The sequence below is a fragment of the Phalacrocorax aristotelis genome, chromosome 1, assembly GCF_949628215.1.
Source record: "Phalacrocorax aristotelis chromosome 1, bGulAri2.1, whole genome shotgun sequence".
In the NCBI taxonomy this organism is placed as follows: domain Eukaryota; kingdom Metazoa; phylum Chordata; class Aves; order Suliformes; family Phalacrocoracidae; genus Phalacrocorax; species Phalacrocorax aristotelis.
The window spans coordinates 67,588,092-67,611,090 of record NC_134276.1 but is presented as its reverse complement, the minus strand read 5'-3'; the positions used below and the strand labels follow the sequence as shown (position 1 = coordinate 67,611,090).

Genomic DNA, 22,999 nt, shown 5'->3' with positions numbered 1-22,999 from the left:
CTGGAAGTCTAAAAGGCAATGGGCACAGCCTGAAACACAGGAGGTTCTGCCTGATCGTCAGGGAACACTTTTTCACTGTGAGGGTGACTGAACACTGGCAGAGGTTGTCCAAGGAGGTTGTGGAGTCTCCATCCTTGGAGATACTCAGAAGCCATCTGGACACGGTCTGGGGCAACTGGCTTTCAGTGGCCCTGCGTGAGCAGCGGGGTGGACCAGATGACCTCCAGAGGTGCCTGCCAACATCAGCCAGTCTGTGATTACTGAGATCCAAATCTACAGCAGTCCATGCAAATAAAAATGCCGTTCAGCATTTTGTAAGGCATCAAAGGGAGTTGCTTCTGCCTGCACTCACAGAAATGTTAAAGTTATTTCAAAGCAACCTGTCATGAAGGTGACTTTTAGGGTCACAATGAGGATGTTAAGAAGACAAATGTAGAAGAAGTATAATCCTGACAAAAGTAGGAGTTAATCCAATTCTTAACTTTTCTCAATTTGAGAAGCCTGACGGGGCTACAGTTTGTCTCCTTGCATGCCTCCCTGCCACCCCATATGCCCATCAATTCACAGTTCATGTTTCAGAATGTCATGAAGAGTCTGAATGGGATGTTGGTCTACTGAACATTGGTCTCAGGAGAACCAGTGTATGAAAAGGGGTCTTTGCTGCTGCTTGCTTAATGTGTACCCACTGAGCACTTTTTGCACTGCAAATCTAGTACCACAGACCAAACTTGGTCTTCAGAGGGATGTTGCTAAACAGGTGCTCTAAATGTATCTGTCTTGTCCGCTTTTCGCTTTTCATAAACTCTTCCTTTTGTCTGGACCGAACTGGGTTTCTGCTGAGTAGTAAGGATGTGCTGCCAAGACTGTAGGATTGCAGAAGGCAGTGTTAATGATAGTAGTTCTTCCTTTAAAGCCTGATAGCTGCAGCAGTTGCCAACAGTTCCTGCATCATGCACTAAAAGGGTTGGGTAGATTCATTGCTTTGTAGCTTTGCCACCCCCACTCTGGCATAGCTGGTCAGGTGTAAGAAACTGCCATGTATGCTCATCAGAAGAGAAGCCTAGACATCATGCCTTCATGTCACAGGGCTTCCTTTTCCAATGCATTCCATGTGCTGGAGAGCACAGAGCACAGTGGAACTGACCGTTTAACTGCCGCAGTGTAGGTCGGTCCCATTGTGAATATACATTCCTTCAGGTTTTCTATGGCTCTGGTCAGGTTCAAATGCTCTCTGTAGCAGGTGGCATCCATGGCAGACTGGAGTGTGACTGAAGTTCACCCAAACATAGAAGGTCTGCAGAAGTGCCCTGTCTCTCCTGAAGCCCACTGCTGGGAGGTGGTATATAAACAGAACGGCCCTCTGACTAGGTGAGCTTTGCAGTCTACAGAATGAGCTTCTGCACTGCTCCTTCTGGTTAAAGTTGTGGAAATGGTTAATATATTTATGTTTTTTGAATATCACTGATATAGAACACCTGAGTAACACATTACTGCTATATGATAACTACCAGTTCTTTTTTTTTTTTTTTTGTGAGGACAAGGGTATTCTCTGATCCTCCCTTTAGCTATCTCTGCAAACACAGTCCCCAAGTGTTTTGCAGGTAGGTGAGTAGGTGAATTTGGACAGGTGACTTCCATTCATTGAGCAGTTACATGGTAGTTTGAAATTTGTTCCCCCCATCCTCCCCAAAGTATGGTCAGTAGTCCTTGCTACAATCCTATGGAGAAAATCCATTGCCAACTATTGGAACTTGGCTTAAAAATCTGTGGCAGACTTCACTCTGTGTTGGCCCGATAGGAACATTGTGCTGTCTGTACACTGGATTAGTGGGTTGTGATTCTTATGCTGTTAACTCATTGGTATTTCTTTTTTTATTCTCATTCTACATAGTAGAAAAGCCTAAGATGGACAGCTCTGACAAAAATTTCAGATACAAACCTTGGTTAGCCATAAAAGTATCAACCCTGGTGAGATCCTCAGTTGAACTATCAAAAGTAATTGAAAAGAGAATCCATCCTTCCTGGAATGTTTAGTTGCTGCCTGCTTTCTGTTTTCTCAAAACTAGGGAGAGTAGAATTAACTTTCTTCAAAATGAGCTACTTTGAGCTGTTTCTTTCAGGACTTGCCCTTCAGATGTGGGGGTGGTAGCTCACTCCCTTTTGCAATGAAATTAATTTCACTGCATGTGCTCTGCAAAATTCCTGGCACAGCTTGTTCACCACGTGAGCACTAAGAATTAGCTTCCAGTTTTGCCAGGTGTGAGTATTTCTGATAATGATTCCCCATTACTGTTTAAGCTTCTTGACTTTTAACAAGAGTGAAACACCTGGTTGCCACTGACTTCAATGTATGTTCTGCTTTGTTTTGGTTTTTTTTATTCCTTATATAAATCAGATTTGCCAAACCAGTGTTCTCCTGATCCTTGTCACAAAGAGGGAACTGTCAAATGTGAAGATCTCAAGGGGGACTTCTATTGTGAATGCAAGCGTGGCTGGCAGGGAAAAACATGTGAAAAAGGTAATTGGGTTTTGTTATCTTTTATAACTATAATATAAAGATGTATTGGGTTTTGCTATATTCTCAAACAGTCACTGATACTTGGGCTGCACAATTCAAAAGTCACAGAATTGAATCTGGATTGCACACTGCTCATGTTTTTACCCTTCTGTGAATCATACAACTCTGTCACTTCAGTATTTTTTATATCCTTTTAATGGATCTTAGCTTGGTCTTGGGAAGGTAATCTAAGAAGTTACACTCCAACTTTCTGTCCCACCCCTCTGAAAGGGGCAGCAGAAATAGAGTTGTAGTGGCTTTCCAAGCAGAACTGCCTCAAGTCTTGCTGTTAACCCAGTGTAACAGGTCACGGATTGCAGAGCCTGAGAATTTGTCCCATCTTGCTTTCTAGCACCCCTGCAATGGGAACCGTGAGTTTCAGCAGGCAGATGGGGTCTGACTCTGACGGTGTAAAAGCTGATGAAATTAGTCTGTTAAAGCCTCCTCACTAGTAGGACCTTATTCCACGTCCACTTACACTCCACTGTGTATTTCCACCATCTCCAAAGACAATATTCAGGCAGAAATTATTTGTGCAAGAAGTTCCAGGCCGCAAGAGGGCTTTCTGTATTCCTTTATGAAACACTGAAGTTATCTTCCCTCCTCTTGTTTTCTGGTTTCTTGATTTTTTTCTGCCTGCAAGGCTTCCTGTCAGGGCCACTGCTTTTCTTCCTGCCAGTATGAAGTAATTGCCAGAAATCACCTTCAGCCAGTCCAGAGTTGTGACAACCAAGAGCCAAAGCCTCTCCTTCTGATGTAAATATTGTGGGGAGATTATAGGATCACTCACAAGCAGCTTATTTAAGCATTTGAGACAGTTGTCTGCTCAGTATACAATCAGCTTTGAGAGCTCAGCAACTGATCAGTCTGAAGCATATCCCCTCTTTCTCTTATAAAATGCTATGAAATGTGCTGTTCTACCCATCAGCTAACTCCAGAGTCCCATAGACAAGCAGGACATAATGACCAGGTAGGGCACATTGAGGGTGAAATCCAGGCTCTGCTGAATTTAATAGTCTTTCCGGCTAACTTCAGTGGAGCACTGTTTAGCTCACAGTGCTCAATAGCTGTGAACTTAAAGCTTTTTCGTATTCTCTCATGAGTTCTGTAACAGTAAGGATGTATTGTTCTTGTTTTATTTAAAGTTTTCGTCCTGAACTTACTGGTCATAGTATAATTTTAAAAGTTCGTTGTGATATAACATACATCAGTTATAATTAGTTTGCTTCTGCAAACAAACTTCTTCACCTCCACAGTGACTAAAGATACTCCTCTGCATTCTCAGAGCTGTGAAGGAGACACTCAGTTACAGTTCCTTCTCTGTCTTTTTTTTTTTTATTAAATGAACTTGAGCTAATGTACTTGAAGTGTTTGAATGAAATCTTTGTGCTTTTTGTAATCATTGTGTTGCAGCTGTAATAGTGTTTCTTGTTTGGTTTTCCAACACCTATCCCACTCTCACGCTCCAGATTATTTACAGAGGTGAAAAGCCGACTGTAACACTTTCTTTTGATGTAGATATTAATGAATGCAGAGCGCAGAATGGCGGCTGTAACCAGCTCTGTCTCAACAAGCTAGGCAGCTACCGTTGCTCATGCTACAGTGGTTACGCTCTTAAAGACAGCAGAACGTGTGAAGGTAAGCTGTGCTGGGCCTCTCAGTTTGCTTCAGCAGATGCTTAGTGACTTGTGACTGTATTTCAGAGCTGTGTTGCATGAGCAGCCCGTGCCTATTCCCTAGCGCAGCAGAGGCTTGGTGGTAGCTCCTGTTAGCTGCACTCTGCTGCGGTTGTACGGGGCGCTCCAGCCAGCACTACATGCCTGGGCTTGTCAGCGGTCACACCGTGCTATTCTCCAATATCATAACACAGGCATGATTCACAGAGGATTTGTGGCTTGGATTGTGCTAAATTGGTTTAGCTGATCAGTCCTCATAGCCTGACGTTGAGAGGAGGAAGGGCTGGCCAGATGCGTTGTTGCGATTCTTTCCAGTCTCATGGTGTTGTAGTATATGAGCCGTTCGTTTTTTCTTTTGTGCGTTTCTTATTTTAATTTATTTTTCTAAATTTGGATATGTGCAGTGAATTCAGCTAGACACAGATGGATAAATTCACTGCAACTGAATATTAATAGCTGCAGAAAGGCCCTAGTGAAGGCTGGCAACTGTTTTACACAGTAGCTGAGAACAGAAAGTATCTGACTGAAACTGCGGAATGAATTTATACATACCAAAACCTAAGCAACTGAGATTTTAAAAGTGTTAAAAACTGCATGCTGAGACACAGACTCATTAATGATCTCAGGTGGCTGTTAAAGTTATGAGTATCTCATGAAAAAACAGGGAAGTCTGTGTATATACCTCTTACAGATGGATGTAACAACCGATTCCTAAACAGTTTGCATACCTGATCTGAACAACATATTAATGCTACCAGCAAAAAGACAAAGAGCGGGATTTTATTTCTATGTCGCTTCCACTGTTTAAAGTGATGACTATGGAGGTGACACGGTCTCCCTTTCTAATGGGAGCAGCTTCTTAGAAGAGCCAACTTCCCTTTTGAATTGTCTTCTGGTGCCAGTTGGCATGGACAGGTGGACAGCGAATGGGCTCACAATGACGTTTGTTTTCGTATGTATGTATATTTGTACAATACCGTAACACTGTCAGAGCAGTGTCAATGTCGCGTATAAACATGGGTCAGTTCACTCATATGTGGTGAAATCACAAAGTGTAACCTGTAGTTGCAGTTTTAACATGTACTGGAAAGCAAAAGTAAATATTAAACCCTCAGTGTACTGCAAATATTTTGCCAACACCAGGATTTTGCTGAGTATTAGTTAACATGTTAGAAAAATACCTGTTTGTTTTTATGGACCTTCAGTTACAGCCTATTGCCTGCCTTCATGATGAAACCCCACAACATCTCTCAGACATGGCTTGTTCTTTGTGACAAATTGGGCTGCCTCGATTCCCCTTTACCGCTACAGAGCAGCAGATTTAGATCTTAGTTTTGTGAATGCGTGAAAAATTATTGTTTGCCTCTCTGTGGAAGGAGAACAGAAAACTGTGGTGCTCCACAGGCTGCATGTTCCTTTTGCGTTTTGATAAAGTTCATAGTGCTCAGTTCCTCTCATAGTGCTGTTCCTCAGTTCCCGCTTTTTAACCCGCAGTTTCAGCACCCTGAGTGGAGTGGGGCTTTTTGGTTTTGTGGGAGTTGTTTTGTTTTACAGTTTTCCTCCTGGCTCACTTTGCTTTTGGTTTTTTTTTTTTGGTTGGTTGGGTGTTTTTTTTCCCCAGTAGTGGTTAACGGCTTAAAGAAAGAAACAACAGCTGGTTTTAAAAGCCTGAAGTCACTTCTTATAGCTAGCTAACCCTGAAGGTAGATTCTTACAGACACTATTTTTCCAGTTACCAAAATAATAGAGGGATTTTGACCCTGAGCTCTTGACCCTGAGCCCACTCCAAAGTGCGAACAGTGAAGTGATTATCCTCATCTGAAGTCATGTTGTTTAATTGCTTGTTTTGCAGACATAGACGAATGCACAGCATCAGCAGACATCTGTGGAGAAGCTCACTGTAAAAATTTAATAAGCTCATACGAATGTGTTTGTGGTGCAGGCTACAAATACGATGACGTGAGAAAGACTTGTCAGGGTAAGCTCATGTTAGCATTTATTACATGACTTAAAGCTATAAAAAAATATAATTTCAGGCTTCAGTAAAAGGTTTGTTTTACTCTTTCTTACACACTGGACTTCTGTTTCCTTTCCCTAGTTATGAGTGAGTTTGCAGTTTGCAGTATCTTTGAGTTCACTGAGTTTGCAGTCATCTTTGACTTGAATCAAGCTGTACGAACCAAAGCGCTGAGATTTCTTGAATTTATGACAAGTACGAGATCTGGCGGAAGCACCTCTGCATGTTGCTGTCTCTCTTTGTAGGACAAGAAAAGTTACAGAGCAGTAGCTGTTGTTCTTTCAAAACCTGTCTTGTGGTATTACTCTGAACTAGGAGCTTAATATGCATTGGAACCATGCACAGTTCTGCTGGCTACACTGCCTGCAAGCTTTCTCAACAGAGTAAGTTTTGAAAGTATTCCAAAAGTAGCACTGTTCCCTGCCTTTTGTGTAAGTTAACATAATGACTTGAATCACACGGCAAGCACTCCTACTGGGCTTTAAGTGTTTATCTCTGCCTGAAGAGATCCCTGTAGGCCATCACAATTTGTTTTCCTGCATTTGTTTGCAAAGCGGATAAAAACAAGCTGAAGGGAAAAAAAAAAAAGAAAATGAATGAGAAACTCGGCCTTTACTTGCGTGTTGAGGATCTAGGTGCTGAGTAGCAATGAAGCAAGCAGGAGTCAGACATCACAGGTGTAGCAGAAGGGGCCTGAAGGGAGGAAGTCTTGTCTAGAAGTTAAAGCCCAGGGCTCTGAACCAGCAGACAAGGAGCTCTGCCTCCAGCCTTCCCACTGACTTGCTGTGTATCTTTGAGCAGCTGGAATCTGTCTGTGAAAATAGATTAGTGCAGATACTAATCCTAACTCTTCTCTCCTGTAAAGATGTGGCATAGGGTAAGTACTGGCTACAGAGCACTTGGCCACACTCAGATGAAAGGTACTACAAAATAGCACTGATAACATTTTTTTCCCCAAGATGATGCATGTTTAAACAAACTCCGTTGCTGTTTTCTCCTCTCTGCTGATTTTGTGTAGATATAAATGAATGTGAAGAAAAGCTCTGTGAACAGACCTGTGTCAACTCACCAGGGAGTTATACCTGTCACTGTGACGGCAGAGGGGGAGTAAAGCTTTCCCGGGACATGAATACGTGTGAGGTATGTTAGTCTACATTACCATAACTGCAGAACAGGCCTTTATTTTACATTTCAGCTAAGAATAACTGATGAAGCTCCAAACCAAAGCCATTTGAGCTGAGTGACCAGCAGGAGAGAATCATATTGGCAAGGCCACGTGAGCTGGGGACAGTAGCCCTCCTGAAAAGAAGGGTCTCGTTAGCCTTTTTGGGAGGAAGTTCACTCAGAGTCTCTCTTCTCATGCTCCTGTTCCCGTTCCAAAAAGAGCATGCCAGTGATACCCCTGCCAGCCCTCTGTTTGGCTATGAGTTACCTCTGGCTGCACAAGCTTTCTAAGTTAGACCCAGTAGGACAGTGTGAAGGTCTCAGGGCATATGGTGTCAGTTACAACCAGCACTGGCACTTGACACTGTCTTCCTCCAGGCATTTGAGGTGGATGGGCTTCAGTGGCACCGGCTGCCTCTGCAGCAACTGACCAACAGCAAGTTCTTAGCACATCTCTTCTTGCAGGCATGATGTTGCAGCAGAAAACCTTATGCTGTACCTTATGAGCATGATTTCATTTTGCAACAGGAAAACATTCCTCTGAGGCAGATAGGAGAGAGGAGGGAAGGAAAGAGGAAATGTTCTCAGTACCAAAACAACTGTATTTTGAGAGTATAAACTTTAAAGTGCCCTAGTCTGCTATATGTATAGCAACTACATGAGAAAAGAAGAGGAGGCATAATCTCTGATTCTCTTTCTGCTGTGTGAAGAGAATAAGCACTCAAAAATGTGTTTTGGTTATAGAACATAATACCATGTGTGCCTTTTGCTGTTGGAAAAAGTATTAGATCCTTGTACCTGGGGAGGATGTTCAGCGGCACTCCTGTTATCAGGCTGCGCTTCAAAAGGAAACAACCAACAAGGTGAGGACAATTTAGAATGACAGCCAAATGTGCTGTCCAGCTTTAATGCATGCGATGGACTTAAGTCGTTACAATAACAATTATTCCTATGATCATCCTTAATTGTTTGGATTATGGCGTCCTGTAAGGCGAAACATTATTCAAACCAGTAATTGAGAAAGGCAGCCTTGACCACAGAGCCCCTAGGATAATTACTGAACTACAGTCATGTATTCTTTATTCGTGACGCTATTTTAAAATCCATCTTCACAGCTTAAGTCTTTCAGGAGTGCATTAAAAGCTAGTATGTTTTAACAGAGCTTTGTAACTGTTAGAACTGATGCTATGTGTATGGAAAGTACTCTGTGGTTTTTGAACTCTGCATAACTAATTTATTTCTTGGCACCTGTGCGGTCAGACTTGTGGCTGAGTTCGACTTTAGAACCTTTGATCCTGAAGGTATCCTTTTCTTTGCTGGAGGCCATCAAGACAGCACATGGGTAGTCTTGGCTTTGCGCAAAGGACGGCTAGAGCTGCAGCTGAAATACAACGGAATAGGCCGCGTGACCAGCAGTGGACCGCTTATCAACCATGGCATGTGGCAAATGGTGAGTCCAGACCACTGCTGAGATTGTAGCCTTTCTTGGCTTGTTCCTGATGGGCTCTGCAAAGTGCAGCTAGACTTCCCGTATTCTTGAGAAGATGCTTTTCCAACCTATCTATCCATTCAATGCATGCCGGTATATTATACATCCTAAGGTGAGAATGGGATATTTTTCCAAACAAATTGCATTATGCTTTATATCAATTGTAAACTAGAGTGCATCACTAATTTGCACAACCAGGGCAGACGCAGTGCCTTTGAGATGCAGCAGTGCTAAGCTGAATTCACCTCAGTTCGAGAAGATGCCCTCTGGGTGAGGGTTGGAAGGGAGTCAGAGGAAATGTTCTTAGCTGTTCTTAGAAGGGTGTTTGGTGTATGGGGTGCGTGTGTGGTTGCTTTTGTTTATTCATCTGTTTGTTTAGTCACAGGGCTCAGATTGTCTGAGCCCTTGACAAATCTCTTATGCCACAGTATCCCTTCTTTTAGAGTCTTCAGGTTTATTTATAGACAAAATAGACCATTTCCCTTGTAAAGACATTGGGATCTATTAGAACCTCATTGTTTACTAACAACATAATCCCAGCAATGACTGCATCTTGGAGCTTGTAAGGATTCATGTTCTTGACACTCTCACAGAGCATCTCCTGGTGATTCTGGAAGCATCATGGGTGTTACTGTTTGTGAAAGGGTTGTGATAAGCATCCTATAGTATGATCTAGAGTCCATTAGCAATTTATATATGCCTTCTTACTTCTGCCTTTTCCTTTCCTTTCATTTTTTCTTACTTAATTAGATCTTTTGACTTTTAAGTTGATGTGTCTCTTGGGGAGTGGGTGGGAAGTTCTCAGCTAACTTGCTTATGAGACAATTACAGATACTCGTAACTGAATAATTTTCTGTTTTAAATTTTTTTAGTATAAAAAATTCAGAATTATACATTAAAGAAAAAAGCAAGGTGGGAAAAATATTCTTTTTAATGAATAAATAAAGAAGTCCTTCTGTGCATTCATTGTCAACTACTGACATTTGGTAATGTTTCCAGCGGATAAGGTGATGTTTAATTCGGTTCCTTTACTGTCACTGAAACAATTTTAGATTCCAAATGGAAAGCTGTAGAGGTTCAGCAAAGCTGTAGCTAAAATGTCTGACATACTGTATCTTTACAGGTAGGAATAGCCTGAAACTGGTTCTTACTAAATTTGCTGTAATATCTGTTCTGCTAAATTGAAATAAGGCAATTGTAATTGCCTGCACAGAGAGGATAGTGACGTGAAAAGCAGAGTTGATGCCGCTGGGGTGACCCGGGTGTCACAAAAAGCAATCATTATCAAGCTAAACCATTCAACATGGGAGCATACTTGTTAAGTGCCAGACCTCATTATGAAGTAATTACACACTTTCCCATGTTAGTTTTGGGGGGAGACAGCTCAAATGTATTTTTTTTCTTCAAGTAACACAAAAATGCTCAGACACATAGGAGTTACAGGGTAAACAAAGGCTGTGCTTGCTTTTTGCAGGGAGGGAAGGTAGTATGGTAAAAGTGTCATTTTTAGGCAAGAATTATTGGTCTCCTGCCAGCCATCAGTGTCAGGGCTCTTATCCCCAGGTACTATCATAACCAAGAAACTGCCTGTCTGAGTTGCTGCAGCAACACACTCCTTGCGCGTTTTCTGAGAGACTGTATAAATCCCCTGGAAACCCTTCCCCAAGACTTTCTGGGACATTGCAGACTGAGCTGTGGGTGCTGTGTGATGCAGGCAGACAGGACCCACGCCAAAGGGGTGCAGAGGTGCCCCTGCAGCCAGCAGTGCTGCCCTGCACGTAGGCTGAGCAGGGCCTGGCAGCTGCCAGAGACATAGTACAGCATGAGCAGAGGAGAGAGCATCATGCAGTGCTGCCACAGGAGTGCTTGCCTGGAGCAGGCGGATGGCCATAGTTCTGGTGACTGTCTCCCAAAGTGAAACTGTTAATCCTGTGCCTGATACTGGCCAAAGGCAGAAGGATTTACCCACAAATGAATGGCAGCAGGAGGAAGCAGCCTTTAGTCTCTTGGCTTCATGGTTGACTCACCTCTGAGACTTGGCATGCTGCTTGTGTTGCTGCACTGCTGTTGATTTCTCTTCTCTCTGCTCAATTTTCTTATCCCTTGCCTCCACCCTACAGGTACTTTGCTCCCTTCTGCTTAACATTCAGTGTCACCCAGCTCTCTAAATGCCATTTAATCTATATGGCTGAGCAATACAACGGTAAATCAGTTCTTCCATTTTATCCCCTCCCTCATTTCTCTTTTTTCCTCTGTCTGACGTGGTTTTTAGTTTGGGAAATCCTGCTGAGGAGGGGTTATTCCTTTCTATCTGTCTCATTTTATAAAACATGTAGCCACACATTTAATTTTAAATATAGACTTGTGTGTACTTCTTAGCCTCACCTGCTGTGAAGCACAACCCCAAAAATCCTCAGAGGTCACAAGGTCACAGTCCAGACTCAAATGCCATTTGGGAGCTTTACTCTGGACTTCAGTGTGCACTGTATCAAGCCCAGAGTTTTGGTTAGACCTAGAACAGTGGAGTTTGGATACTGGTGGGAACGCTATAGGGGTTATGAGAATATAGTAATTTTACCATTTAACCTTCAGCAAATGAAAAAACAATGGCTATTTAATAGCAAAACATGAGAAAAAGCACCAGCAGTGTATGTCTTTTGGTCTCTTGAGCAAAAGTTGCATACTTTTATGGAAACATGAAGGCATTTTCAAAACTTCAGGCCAGTATTTCTACCTAGGTATTTTCTGTGATGTTGATCCCTCCTAATCTATTTTTAAATGATCATTCCCAGCACTGAAAACACAAACAAGCAAGCCTCAGGAAAAAACTTCTAATATAGTTATTTGTCTGCAGTTCAGCTGGATGAAGAGGCATGTATGAACTGATGATAGCAGAGAACACACCCGCCTTCTGTTTGTCTTGCATTTCCAATAAAAGTCATCATTTTGTCTTATTTTCGATGTTTAGTTTAGTACTGGCATGAGGACAGTATGGTTAGCAAAAATAATAACCTACCTGCGCTGTTAAATGTCAGACCTGAAGGTTAAGCAATCACAAGCAGATTCATATTTGACTTTAACCCTGCAGCTGCCTGTAGTCCCGTCCCTTTTCAGTGCTGTCCGCTTGCTTTTCAACAAAGAGCAGACAGGCTGGCTCTGCACTATGAGTTATCCAGGGCATGAATCCAAAACACAAAGCTGACTGCCCTTATGGCTAACCATATGGGAACCCTTAGCTATGAGAACCGCCTGCCTGATCGTCCCCGAGCACACTATGGCAGGCAGCAGCGAGCTACTCCTTGCAACAGGAGGAGTAAATTAGAGCAGTCTGCTAACTAACGAGATGCTTCCCTTTTTGGTTTGTAGGTGATGGTGGTGCACCAGCAATTAAGCTTTGAATATATGGAACTGAAGTTGAAACTGCCAGAGGGCATCGTGGAATAGGCAGAATGTAATTTCTTAAACTGAAATTTAATAGCTGCCATGGGGTTTTAACCCCTTCTCCTATGGAAGTTGGCACTCATTTGGGTTTGTTTACATTAATGATCACAACCAGCTAAGAACTCCGACTAATTTTTTAAAATTTGTAAGTTATTACTTACTATAAAATCTAATAAAATATTAGAAGGCCCTGAATTTTTGTGGCTCTGCAAGCTGCTGGATTTCTTCACTGAGGAAGACCAGCATGGGAGTCGCTGCAGCTGGCTTTTCCCCGTTCGCTCCATGGCTGCCCGTGATCTGTGCTAGGAGCAGGGAGGTGGTCTGTGCCAGCTCCTTGTGGCACTCTGCACCCCGGTGCGTTAGGGCCGCGGTGACTGCTGGCCTGAGTAGCGGCATCCAAGTGAGTTTTAGCTCGATAGCCTGTGTAGCTACGCCAGTTGGGCTGTGGCTGCCAGGACCTGTGGGCTAATGTTCCCACCCACTGAGTGGACTTTGCAGCCTGCCAGTGCCCAAAAAAGCCTGTTTGAGACTGGCTTGTGTGTCTGCGTGGAACACGGTGGGCAGGTGTGAATGCCACTATAAACAAACAAGCTTCAGACAAGTAAATTCATGTCCTATGGGATACAGCATGGAGCAACACACCAGGTGTAAACAGTGTTTTAGCAATATAAACCAGACTGGACTGGAATCCACAGGAGAAGAAAAAAGCTTGATATTCCGTGAATAATGTTTTCAATTATCAAATTCACTCAGTGTTCATTACTGAAGACTGCAATCCAAAGGGTGTGTCCAGGAATAAACCTGCTCAACCCTGTCACCCTTTAATTTACAACCACAGAAAGAGAGCTCACTGTTGCCGATGGAAACCATTTTGGGGCAGCTACTCTTGAAATGCAAAGAGAAAGATGCTGATGACATGGCCTACTAGCAGGGAGAGGGAAGAACAAGTCTAAACAGCTGCTGAAATAGATATTTGGTTCTATACAGCAGCTCACTGATGGAGGCAGCATCTGAGTGTCCCAGGGAACAGAGCTGTATGGATGAAGAGTGGGTAGGTGGGGTATCTGTCATAGGGTGGGAAGGAGTGCTGCGTTGAAGATAATGAAATAGAGGAGGTGTGCTCCTTTCTTCTCTGCAGGAAGAAAGGGCGTGTCTTCCGCTATGGCCACAGAATGCCGTGTTGGTAGCAGGACCCGGGTCGCAAGGCGCAGCATCCGTGCTGCTGTTCAGCAGCCCGCTACGTAAAATTATGACTTTTTTTTGAAATTTCAGTGGTGATAGAATCTTCCTAGAAGTAGCTCTTCGGAGTCATGGAGGTAAAACTTGCAGATACCTTTTGAGAGAAAAATTATTGCCTATTACAAATTTTTATTACCCTCTCAAATATGACATCTTCTGTTGTTCTTTTTTCAGGGGTAAGTATTCAAAGACTAGACTTAATGTGGCTGGAAGGCTTCCGCTTTATCTTCCATTGGCCTAACAAAAGACACCTCTTATCTGTCTTTCCAGCTTTTCCTTTCACATGCAGTTGCAATAGGAAGCTTCTCATTAATAACTCGTTATTGCATTACGCCTTGCATAGGGCAATCTACAAATGTCATGTAGTTAATCCACTCATATTTTTGTGTAGTTTGTCTTTGTAGTCTGTCTTCGCCATTGGGGCAACCCCAGGTTGCTGTCTAGAGTAAAGATTTACATATCAAGGTGGAATGTAACTTAAAAGGTATCCAAAGAGGCTTGGGGACAGAAAATATTTCTTCATCTTGGGGATTTCACTAAGCAGTGTCTGTCCTTTAGTTGAGGCTGCAGATATTAAGTTCTTTTTATACTGAATTATTTTATTTGCAATTTTACTTTTTCAGATCTCTGTTGAAGAACTCGAAAGAAGTTTGGTTATAAAGGTCAACAGGGATGCAGTTATGAAAATAGCTGTCTCAGGGGATCTGTTTACTCTAGACAAAGGACTGTATCAGCTGAATTTGACTGTAGGAGGCATTCCTTTCAAAGCAAAGGACCTTATTCTACCAGTAAGTATTGCATGATCGCTCATGTTGTTTTGCATGCCTGAAGGGCTTGATTTCCTCTTCTCTTGGGGTAATGTAGGTCCTTCCTGAGAGCAGTTCAACCTGCCCTGAAACAGGTGGAATTATCACCTTCTGGATACAGCTTTCTCTCCATTGGCTATAGAGGGAGCCTAAGCCAGTAGCAAAGGTGAGACTCCTGATTTTTTGATTGGTAAGTTTGGGTGAGATGTAGCCCACCCTTGGCCTGCAGAATTAGGACAGAGCAAAACTGGAGCATGGGGCAAAGCCTTCAGAATTAATGGTGATTGTGTTGGCTTGGAGACCATGAGTGGCCATGATGCGTCAGTGAGAAGACTGCTGTGTTAGGGTACCACTGTGCCCAGTAGGTCTGGAAACAACACTGGGGGCACTGACTTAGTTTGTGCTTCATGTATATTGTACCACAGTTTTGCTGCTTGCGTTTGCTGTTTCAGTTTCGTAAGACCCAAGGGAAAACAGCTTATTTTTCTATATTTTCTCCTAATTCAAGCAGATAGGGCGTATGAATAAAAATTAAGGCAGTCTTTGGGTGAGATTGGATGATTGCTGTGTTTCTGAAATAGCTGCTGCTCGGGGTGTTTTGAATGTCCACCACACACAGAGTTGGCACCTTGAAACCCAAATTGGCATCTCTCTATTTCTGAATGGGGTGACAAGCTTGCGGCTCTGTGACTGGGAGTGCAGCAGCTGAGGAAGGCTCCTGTTCTTCACAAGACGCCATTCAGGGCCACTGCTTGTCTGAAACATTAAGCTCGGGGCGTGGTCTGAATATAGGATTGAGAGCCAAAAACTCCTGAGGTTTTTGTCTTAGCTCAGACACTTAATTCTCTCTCTGCCTCTGTTAATTGGGCGTAATGGTGCTGATTAGATGCTTTGCAAGGACCCTTCTCTTTACATACTGTCTCACATTTTAATGCTGACATTTGGTACGGGGTAACATAACTAGAAGCTGGAAGGAACAAGGTGTGTGCAGAGCCTGGTGCCCGTCTTGTGGCTCTGGCACCCCTCCCTTAAGCCAGAACCCAACAACCTATACCATGATCAGGTCCAACCTCTTGTGTGTCATGAAGGCTGTTTGCAATGACACAAAGGGTATTTTTTTTAACTTCAAGTTGGCCTCCAGCATTTGCAATGCAGAATTACGGGACTTACAAAGCTTTGGCTACAGAGCTTTAGAAGTAAATTGCACTAATGGTGTGCAGCACGTAGAAGCAGCTAACAGAATCAATACAACCAAATCAGCACCTGCATTAGCTAGTGCCCTTCTGTCCTGTGGAGACAAGCTGAGCTCAGGTGAATTTCCTGGGGAATACTGACCACTTACTTGCTTGGGGTTGTGGGATTGGGGTTGCTGCCAATTGTTTTGCATGTTCTTAACACGTCAGAATGATCTCCCCTATTTGATATCATAATATAACTCAGGATTCCTCTGCACCCGAAATCAGTTATTCTTCACTGAATAGTAGTTTGAGGCGTGAGATACTGCTTTATCTTCCTAGGTAAACCCTCGGCTGGATGGTTGCATGCGGGCGTGGAACTGGCTGAATGGGGAGGACACCACTATCCAAGAGACCATAAAGATGAATGAAAAGATGCAGTGCTTTTCTGTGGCAGGACGAGGGTCTTTCTATCCTGGACGAGGTTTTGCTGTGTTTAATCTTACTTACAGTAAGTACTTTAGGTTTTTTGTTTCTGACCTGTTGTCCTGTCATTAACCATACTTGGTTAATAAACAGTTTAAAACTTACACATATGCCAGACTCAGTGTTGATCTATGCAGATCAACAGCTGCAATGCAATTGCAGATGGAGAAGGAATAGCTAAATTTGTGGTTCATATCAAAGGAAGGCCTACTTATGATGGCTAGAGCCAGTATGAATATGACCAGGATGGATTAGGTTGTCTCTGTGTAGCTTGGAGCAATGGATTTCACATCCAGGCTGGTTCCAGCTCACCCTCAGCATTAGAGGCTTCTTGTCCCTCTGCCAGCGGCATAGGTGGTTCCAGCACTATCCACTGTTTTCTGCTAAACAGGGAGAGCTGCAAGCCATAGCGCTATACCTTGAGTTTATGATGGACAGAAAATCAATATTGTCTGTAGCAAAATGTCCAAGATCGGATTCACTTTTAATCATTGGGTGGTATTCTTTACACTTGGGACAAACACACTAAGCATACCCCTGATACAAGCTGAATGAAATTGGCCTAGATACAGTAATAACAAGTTTCAAACCAAACTTGTCCGTACTAATTTAGCACTCAGAAAGACACCTTTTCTTTATTCTGGATTATTCTGTTTGTTTGTATGAGAGATCAACTGTCAGTATTTTTAAACCTATACAAATGCCAACCATCTATTTTAGTTTTGTGTGCAATTCCTCCTCTGCAGAAGCCTTCTGTGCACCATTATGTGGATTTTTCTGCTGTGCCATTTTAAATTAGGGAGTATCAGGTGTCTGTTGTCTTGTTTACCACATGGGTTCAAAAGCTGCCAAGGGGAGACAGTGCAGCATCTGGAGTGCAGATGACAGCACTCAGCAGAGATGAGTCCTCAGCTCCTGCGTTTTTATATTCTTTTCTCTACAAACAAAAATCTTCCTTTTTTGGCTTTGTAATGGTAAGCTTTATAAAGAACTTATTTATTGTATTCCAAGATGTGGTGAACCAGCACAGCTAATACTACTGTGTAGGGAAGTTGCAGAAACAGTATTGAAATCTTTCTTTGTAGCCAGCACATCACCTTTTAAATTACAAGGGCACTGGGTCAGTAAGAAAGATGCCAAGGAGGTTAATTCAGCAGTCAGCAGGTGAGATAAAACATCCCATGCTTCTGAGAGGTTGGTGATCAGGAAGTGATTAGGTAGATGATCGGTGTAGCATGTTTATATCCTTTTTCACTTTAACAGAAGCTTTCATAGAAATGTTTACAGTATGTCAGATTTGGACTTAGATTCCTCAATAATCTTCGGACAGTCAAGAACGATGCAAAAATTGGGTGCCCTATCTTGCAGCAGTTCTTTGAATGGGTTGCATTGAGAGCCATAGGAATCTGAATCTCTCTTTGCGATAAAAAAGCTTAACCTTGTCCTTTGACATTCTGAAAGGCAGCAGAATGCAGAAGGTAACAAGAGGAAACCGATGCCATTTTTTTGTCTGATTTTATGTTCAGGTGCTTTGGAATATGTTTTGAGTAAAAGAATTGTGGCAGTCCCTCCAGATTCTCATCCATCTATTCTGTTCTCAGGGCAGAAATTGCACAGCCTACCCCTTTGTACTCTTAGTTCTATGTTTGTCATGCTACGCATTTCTTTTTCTGTAGGGCACCCTTCTTCTGGAAATGACACCAAGACAAGCTGGGAAATCGAAGTAAACGCTGCAATTCAGCCAGCGACAGATACTGGTGTGCTGTTTGCTCTCGTAACAGAAGAAGCATCTGTCCCTTTATCACTATCCCTGATTGACTATCACTCCACAAAGAAACTGAAACAACAGGTACAGACTTAAGCATTTTTCTAGAGAAGGTTCCTTGCTGTTTCCTAGGCACTGAAAGTCATTCTCAAAAACAGTTGTCAGGTTTGCTTCCTCCCCCTTATTTGCACCCACCAGTTCAGAACATGGTCTGAGACTGAGGTGCTTGGCTGACACCAAAGTTCTGCCTCTTACGGGTATGTGTCAGATGCTACTAGGGAGCTCTTTGCCAATGTTGTCTAGGTAAAAGATGGAACTGGTCTCTTGAATGCAGGCATATTTCGTTATATTTTTCTGGCACAGAAGCTATTTAATGCCATAAGCAAATAGTTTCCATTCTCTGGAGCTCATCAGTAATAGTCCTAAGGTAGCAGAGACAGGCTTAGGTGTCACTCCAGGTGCTGTGAAAGGCCAGTTATGATGGAGTGTTGAAGCGACTGATTTAATGGTATTCATAATAAAGTTCTGGGTTCTGGCATTACATGAGCATGAATCAGGAATGATTTCACTAAAACCCACAAGCCAACTTTTCATTTATAGTACAGCAGCTCTAGTCTATTTCCAGTGCAATATAACAACTTCTGTAAGACCCACTAAGAATTCTCTCTGAGAAGACAGTGATAATGACTAACAATTAGTCCCACTGGTTCATTGGGTTTTCATCTATGCACATGAGCCCAGAACACGATCAGCAATCGTCATAAGGCTAATTCTCTGGTAACGCTGCAAAATCTTTGTAAACAAGGCCACAGTGGGGTCATCCTGGTCTTGGATAAGCGTGGCTAGGTATATTTCTGCTCATTGCCTCTTTTTTCTTCTTTCTTCTGCTGTCCAGTTTATCATTGTGGCCTTGGAGAACACGGTTGTGTCCAGACTGGCAATAAACCTCTGCGATAAGAAGGAACACTCTGTGGACATCCTCCTCAAGAAAGATCACTTATCCCTGAGGGTAGATGGAATAGCGGGAGAGAGTGAACTAAGCATCTCGGAGTTAGAGGACAGTCTGTCTGTCTTGGAGAGCTCTTTGCAGTCAATGGTGAAGACGTACGTGGGAGGATTGCCAGGTGAGCATCCAGTTTTGTAGCATGGGCTACAGACTCCCAACTCACCTTGCTGAGCTGGCAGTCAGGAAAATTGTCTCTGTTCATTCAAGCTGGGAGCCGCCTTCTCTGCTTCTGCTTGAGCAGGCTTTGCCTGCAACGGCAGGCATGTGATCTCAACAGATGTGAGGGTGTGCTTGACAATTTTTTTTATTTCTGGAATGATTGTGTCCTTCTGAGGACAGCTGGAGGCAAAAATAGGAAGAGGAGGTTTTGCTTGGTCAGCAATAGGAATGCTTTATCTGAAGGATAGCTATAAGCAGGGTCATTATCCTAGACCTGGTAAAATCCATAGAGGCTGGACCACAGGCTCGTGCAGTGCTTCATTAATGTGATGAACATGTGTGAGCACCCCTTGAAGGGAGTACCAAGGTCTTACATTGTTTTGACTGAAGCTGGGGAAGCCCAGTGTGGTGATTCTCCCTGGCTGATGTTCTCTTTGAACTGATCACAACACTATGCAATTATCAGATATTCTCCCAGCAGAGGGTACTTAGGGCACAACCAAGGGGCTACCACCTTTTATACTTTGCTGGCTTTGCAGAAACAACAGGGCTTCTTGTGGGATGTCAGTTTGCTCCTCTGTTCTGAACCTGGAAGATCAAACTTTTCATCTGAATCATGAATTTTGGCCAAGTTTGGGGGTTCGTTTCTTGTTCTGGCTGAAATGGTTTATCAGTCCCTGCTGCTGAGCAATGCAATTAAGGAAACATGTCTCTGATGAAAAGCAGTACATCGTATTTTATTGCCAGCAGCTAAGCAAAATCTTGCCCTTACTTGCCCAAACAAGAGAGGGGCAGCAATGTTGGCCTCTTGGTATGTGCTGAAGCAGTGAGGCTGGAAGAGGGTGGCTGAGGTGCCATGTGTGCCAGGACTTGCGTCGTGACTGTTCCCACCATGAAGAAGAGTTCACAGAGTATTTATGCCGATGATGTAAATGGCTCCTTGCTGCACCTAAAAGGGGGAGGCCACACACTCTGGGATATTCACACACTGGCAGGAACAAGGCTGAATCCCCAAATGTGGCATTTTCTGGTGTCAGATTGAATTGTCCGAGCTGGCCATTGCACAAGGAAGACAGGTAACCTGCTTTATTTCAGGTAGCTCTCACATGCAGAGCAGAGACTTTCACCGCTCAGGAAACAGTCACGTTCTGTCATTGTCCCAAGTTCTCTGTGATTAGCTTAGACTAACCGTGCTGGGTGAAGCACAGTTTTTAATTAGCCAGAGCTAAGTGCGAGATATCATAGCTATGGCTTTTTTTTAGACCCAGCTGGCTTCTGTAGGTTAACTACTTTCCCCCCTTTGATCTGTTCTGCTCAGCAACAGTAATTTCTGTCTGTGGTCTGCTTTTGCCATTGAAAGGAACCCAGCACTTGCATCAAGAAAGCTTGTTATTTGCCAAACGAATAAACATCTCAGCACTTTGGTTGGATTCATCACTCTGGGTTAAATAACTATACCAAATGGTCAGATCTGTGCTTGGCTCATTTAAATTTTGAAAACATTACGTGGGTCTTGGGGTTTTTTTTTTCCCCTGCTTCCATACTCTGGAAAAAAACAAAGTATAGTGGTCACACTTAATGTCTTTATTCCATTTGCCACAATTAAAGAAAGAATTCTGGGTTAAAATGTGTAGTATGTTCCATCCTAAGTGCAGCTAATATTGCAAATGTGGAAGAAATATTATTTAGAGTTTCAAGAGATAAAAGGGAACATAAAGGCACTTATTACCTTTTCTATGGTATTTTCAGTTCTGCTAAATCCTAAACTATGTAATTTATACGCTGCATAGGTGGTTTTCCAGGCAATGTATAGTGGCAGAATATTTATACAACATTGTATGTTGTATAAAGGTTCCAGGTGAAGGAGCCTTTAAAGAAGACTTCTGAGTCTTTACCAGGACCACATTTCAGATGGATCCACTTCTAGTCAAAGCAGAAAATTAAATATTTGACCTGATGTGCAATTATAACACAAAGACAATTTGGTTTTAATTGATTTTTGATAGCATCTTACAAATTAATCTCAAAGCCCACACTATTCTTCAGTCAGCCCTGTGGCACACGTAGCAGCAATCTGCATGATTCCTTAGACGAGTGTTCAAGCCGTTAAGCCAACACTGTCAGATTCTTCCGAGTCAAAATTTAGTTTACATTCACATGAGGTACTACAACACAGATTCCTCCTTCTCTTAAGCAGAACTCACAGTTAAATGGGGAGGAATAAGAAATAGCCAAAATGGTTAGTTTAAGCGACTACCAAGCAATGGTGCTCTTCAGCAAGGAAGCTGAAAAATTTAGAGTATCTCTTTGTGGCACAAATATTCTTTCTCTCACTCAGTCCTAGAGTCTGTCCTCAGTCTGAGCTGTGTTTGATCACATCAGCCTCAATTTTGGCCCTTCAGGCAGAATCCCTTGAGTTGCATATAATCTCAGGTCATCAGGACAACCTATTGTTCAAGTTGTCCTTGTTTCAGTGTAAAGACAAGGGGTTTACTTAGCTACCTGCATCACTGTGAAGTTAAATAATCTTTGAGACTTTGAGGTTCATTGCTTTCCATTGCACAATCAGCTTGATTGGGTCAGCTTTGGGTTGTGAATAAACTAATAACCTTTGGGGAAGGGTAGGGGACACAGATCATGAAAATTTTCATGTTATTACTTTATTACATGCGGGGTTTTTTGTTTATTTAAAGTCAGGTTTTATATGATGTTACAGAAGTTAGTAATAAGATTGACTAGTTTTCTGTAGTCTGTTGGACTGTACTTAGTGTCTTCTTCCTTGCTATTTGTTTTCTGCCTCTGGTAAACTGGTCAAAAGTATGTCACTAGTGGATCTCTGTAGAAAAAATTAGTCTTACTAACTCAGGTGATGTGTTCCAGCACCTTTCTGATGAATGCCAGCAAATTCCTTGTGCATAATCAGAGAACAGTAAAGACAAGTGCAGCAAGTGGTAGAGGCTGCGTATAGGAGGAGCCTTCCTGTCATGAAGTTCTTTCTATAACCTTTTGTCATACATTTTGAAGAGAGGGAGAGAGAGCGTTAGAGGAACGTGTAACAACTGCACTAAAGACAAAGTGGAGGGTTCAGAGATGAAGGGGGGGAAGCATTGAGGTGGAAAGCAGAGTGACTACAGTATGCAACTGAAGTGAAGCCTTGCTGCTGTGTAGCACAGTTTCATCAGGACTGGAGGCCTTGAAGAGACACAGAGCAACTGAGGAAGGGTTCAGCCTGGGAGAAGGGCAGATGGTGTTTTCCCCAAATCTGGGATTGTGCTCTTGGCTTCTGATGAGAGTGCCAGGGAGGAGGTAGAGATCAGAGTGGAAAAGAGGAGAGTTTGAATTCATTGAAGTGATGCTCATCTGAGCATAGGTAGGGCATATATTTATTCAAAACTGGCCATCAGAGGTGTTTGTCTCCCCTTTCACACAGAAGTTCCTGTGACTTCCACTCCAGTCACCGCGTCCTACCACGGCTGCATGACCATCAAGCTGAGCAACAAGGCACTGGACTTAGATGAGGCTCTCTACAAGCACAGTGACATCACCTCACATTCCTGTCCTCCAGTTGAGGCGGGTCAGTAGGTACCACTGCAAGTCGAAAGTTTTATATTCAGAAACTTTCAATGCTTTTCTTTTTTTTTAAAGATATAAATTATTCAGACCTACCGCACTGCGTGTATAGTTTCTCTTAAACACTGAAGTTACGTAGGAGCTACTGATCCTTATGTCAGATTGATTATTGAAATACTCCTTTGCTTTGAGGTTTAAAGGTTGTAATATATTTGTAAATAGTTCAGAAGACTAATATTAAATAAGCCAAAAGTACAGAATATACCTAAAGTGAATGTTATCTTCAGACTGTAAGAGACAGTTTTATCTGTAATGTGGAAAACCTGGTAATATATGAGTGTGGACTGGAAGAAAAATAATGATTCTGTATTATTTTTTATTACCAAACACTGCTTTCTGATTTGCAAAATATGAGAGAATAAAATATTTACATACAAGTTTTTAATTTA

General features: G+C 42.6%; 1 protein-coding gene across 1 annotated transcript in view; it reads left to right on the top strand.

Annotated features, from left to right (window-relative positions):
* Nucleotides 1-22,999, top strand: part of GAS6 (growth arrest specific 6) — a 43,238-nt gene extending 20,239 nt beyond the window's left edge. Inside the window, exons 5-15 of the mRNA XM_075091761.1 lie at nucleotides 2,396-2,518; nucleotides 4,076-4,195; nucleotides 6,086-6,211; nucleotides 7,269-7,390; nucleotides 8,159-8,277; nucleotides 8,675-8,864; nucleotides 14,207-14,371; nucleotides 15,907-16,075; nucleotides 17,727-17,899; nucleotides 18,711-18,939; nucleotides 22,411-22,999. Coding sequence (XP_074947862.1) covers nucleotides 2,396-2,518; nucleotides 4,076-4,195; nucleotides 6,086-6,211; nucleotides 7,269-7,390; nucleotides 8,159-8,277; nucleotides 8,675-8,864; nucleotides 14,207-14,371; nucleotides 15,907-16,075; nucleotides 17,727-17,899; nucleotides 18,711-18,939; nucleotides 22,411-22,562 — 1,688 coding nt within the window. The 3' untranslated portion in view covers nucleotides 22,563-22,999. The remainder of the gene's footprint in view (nucleotides 1-2,395; nucleotides 2,519-4,075; nucleotides 4,196-6,085; nucleotides 6,212-7,268; nucleotides 7,391-8,158; nucleotides 8,278-8,674; nucleotides 8,865-14,206; nucleotides 14,372-15,906; nucleotides 16,076-17,726; nucleotides 17,900-18,710; nucleotides 18,940-22,410) is intronic.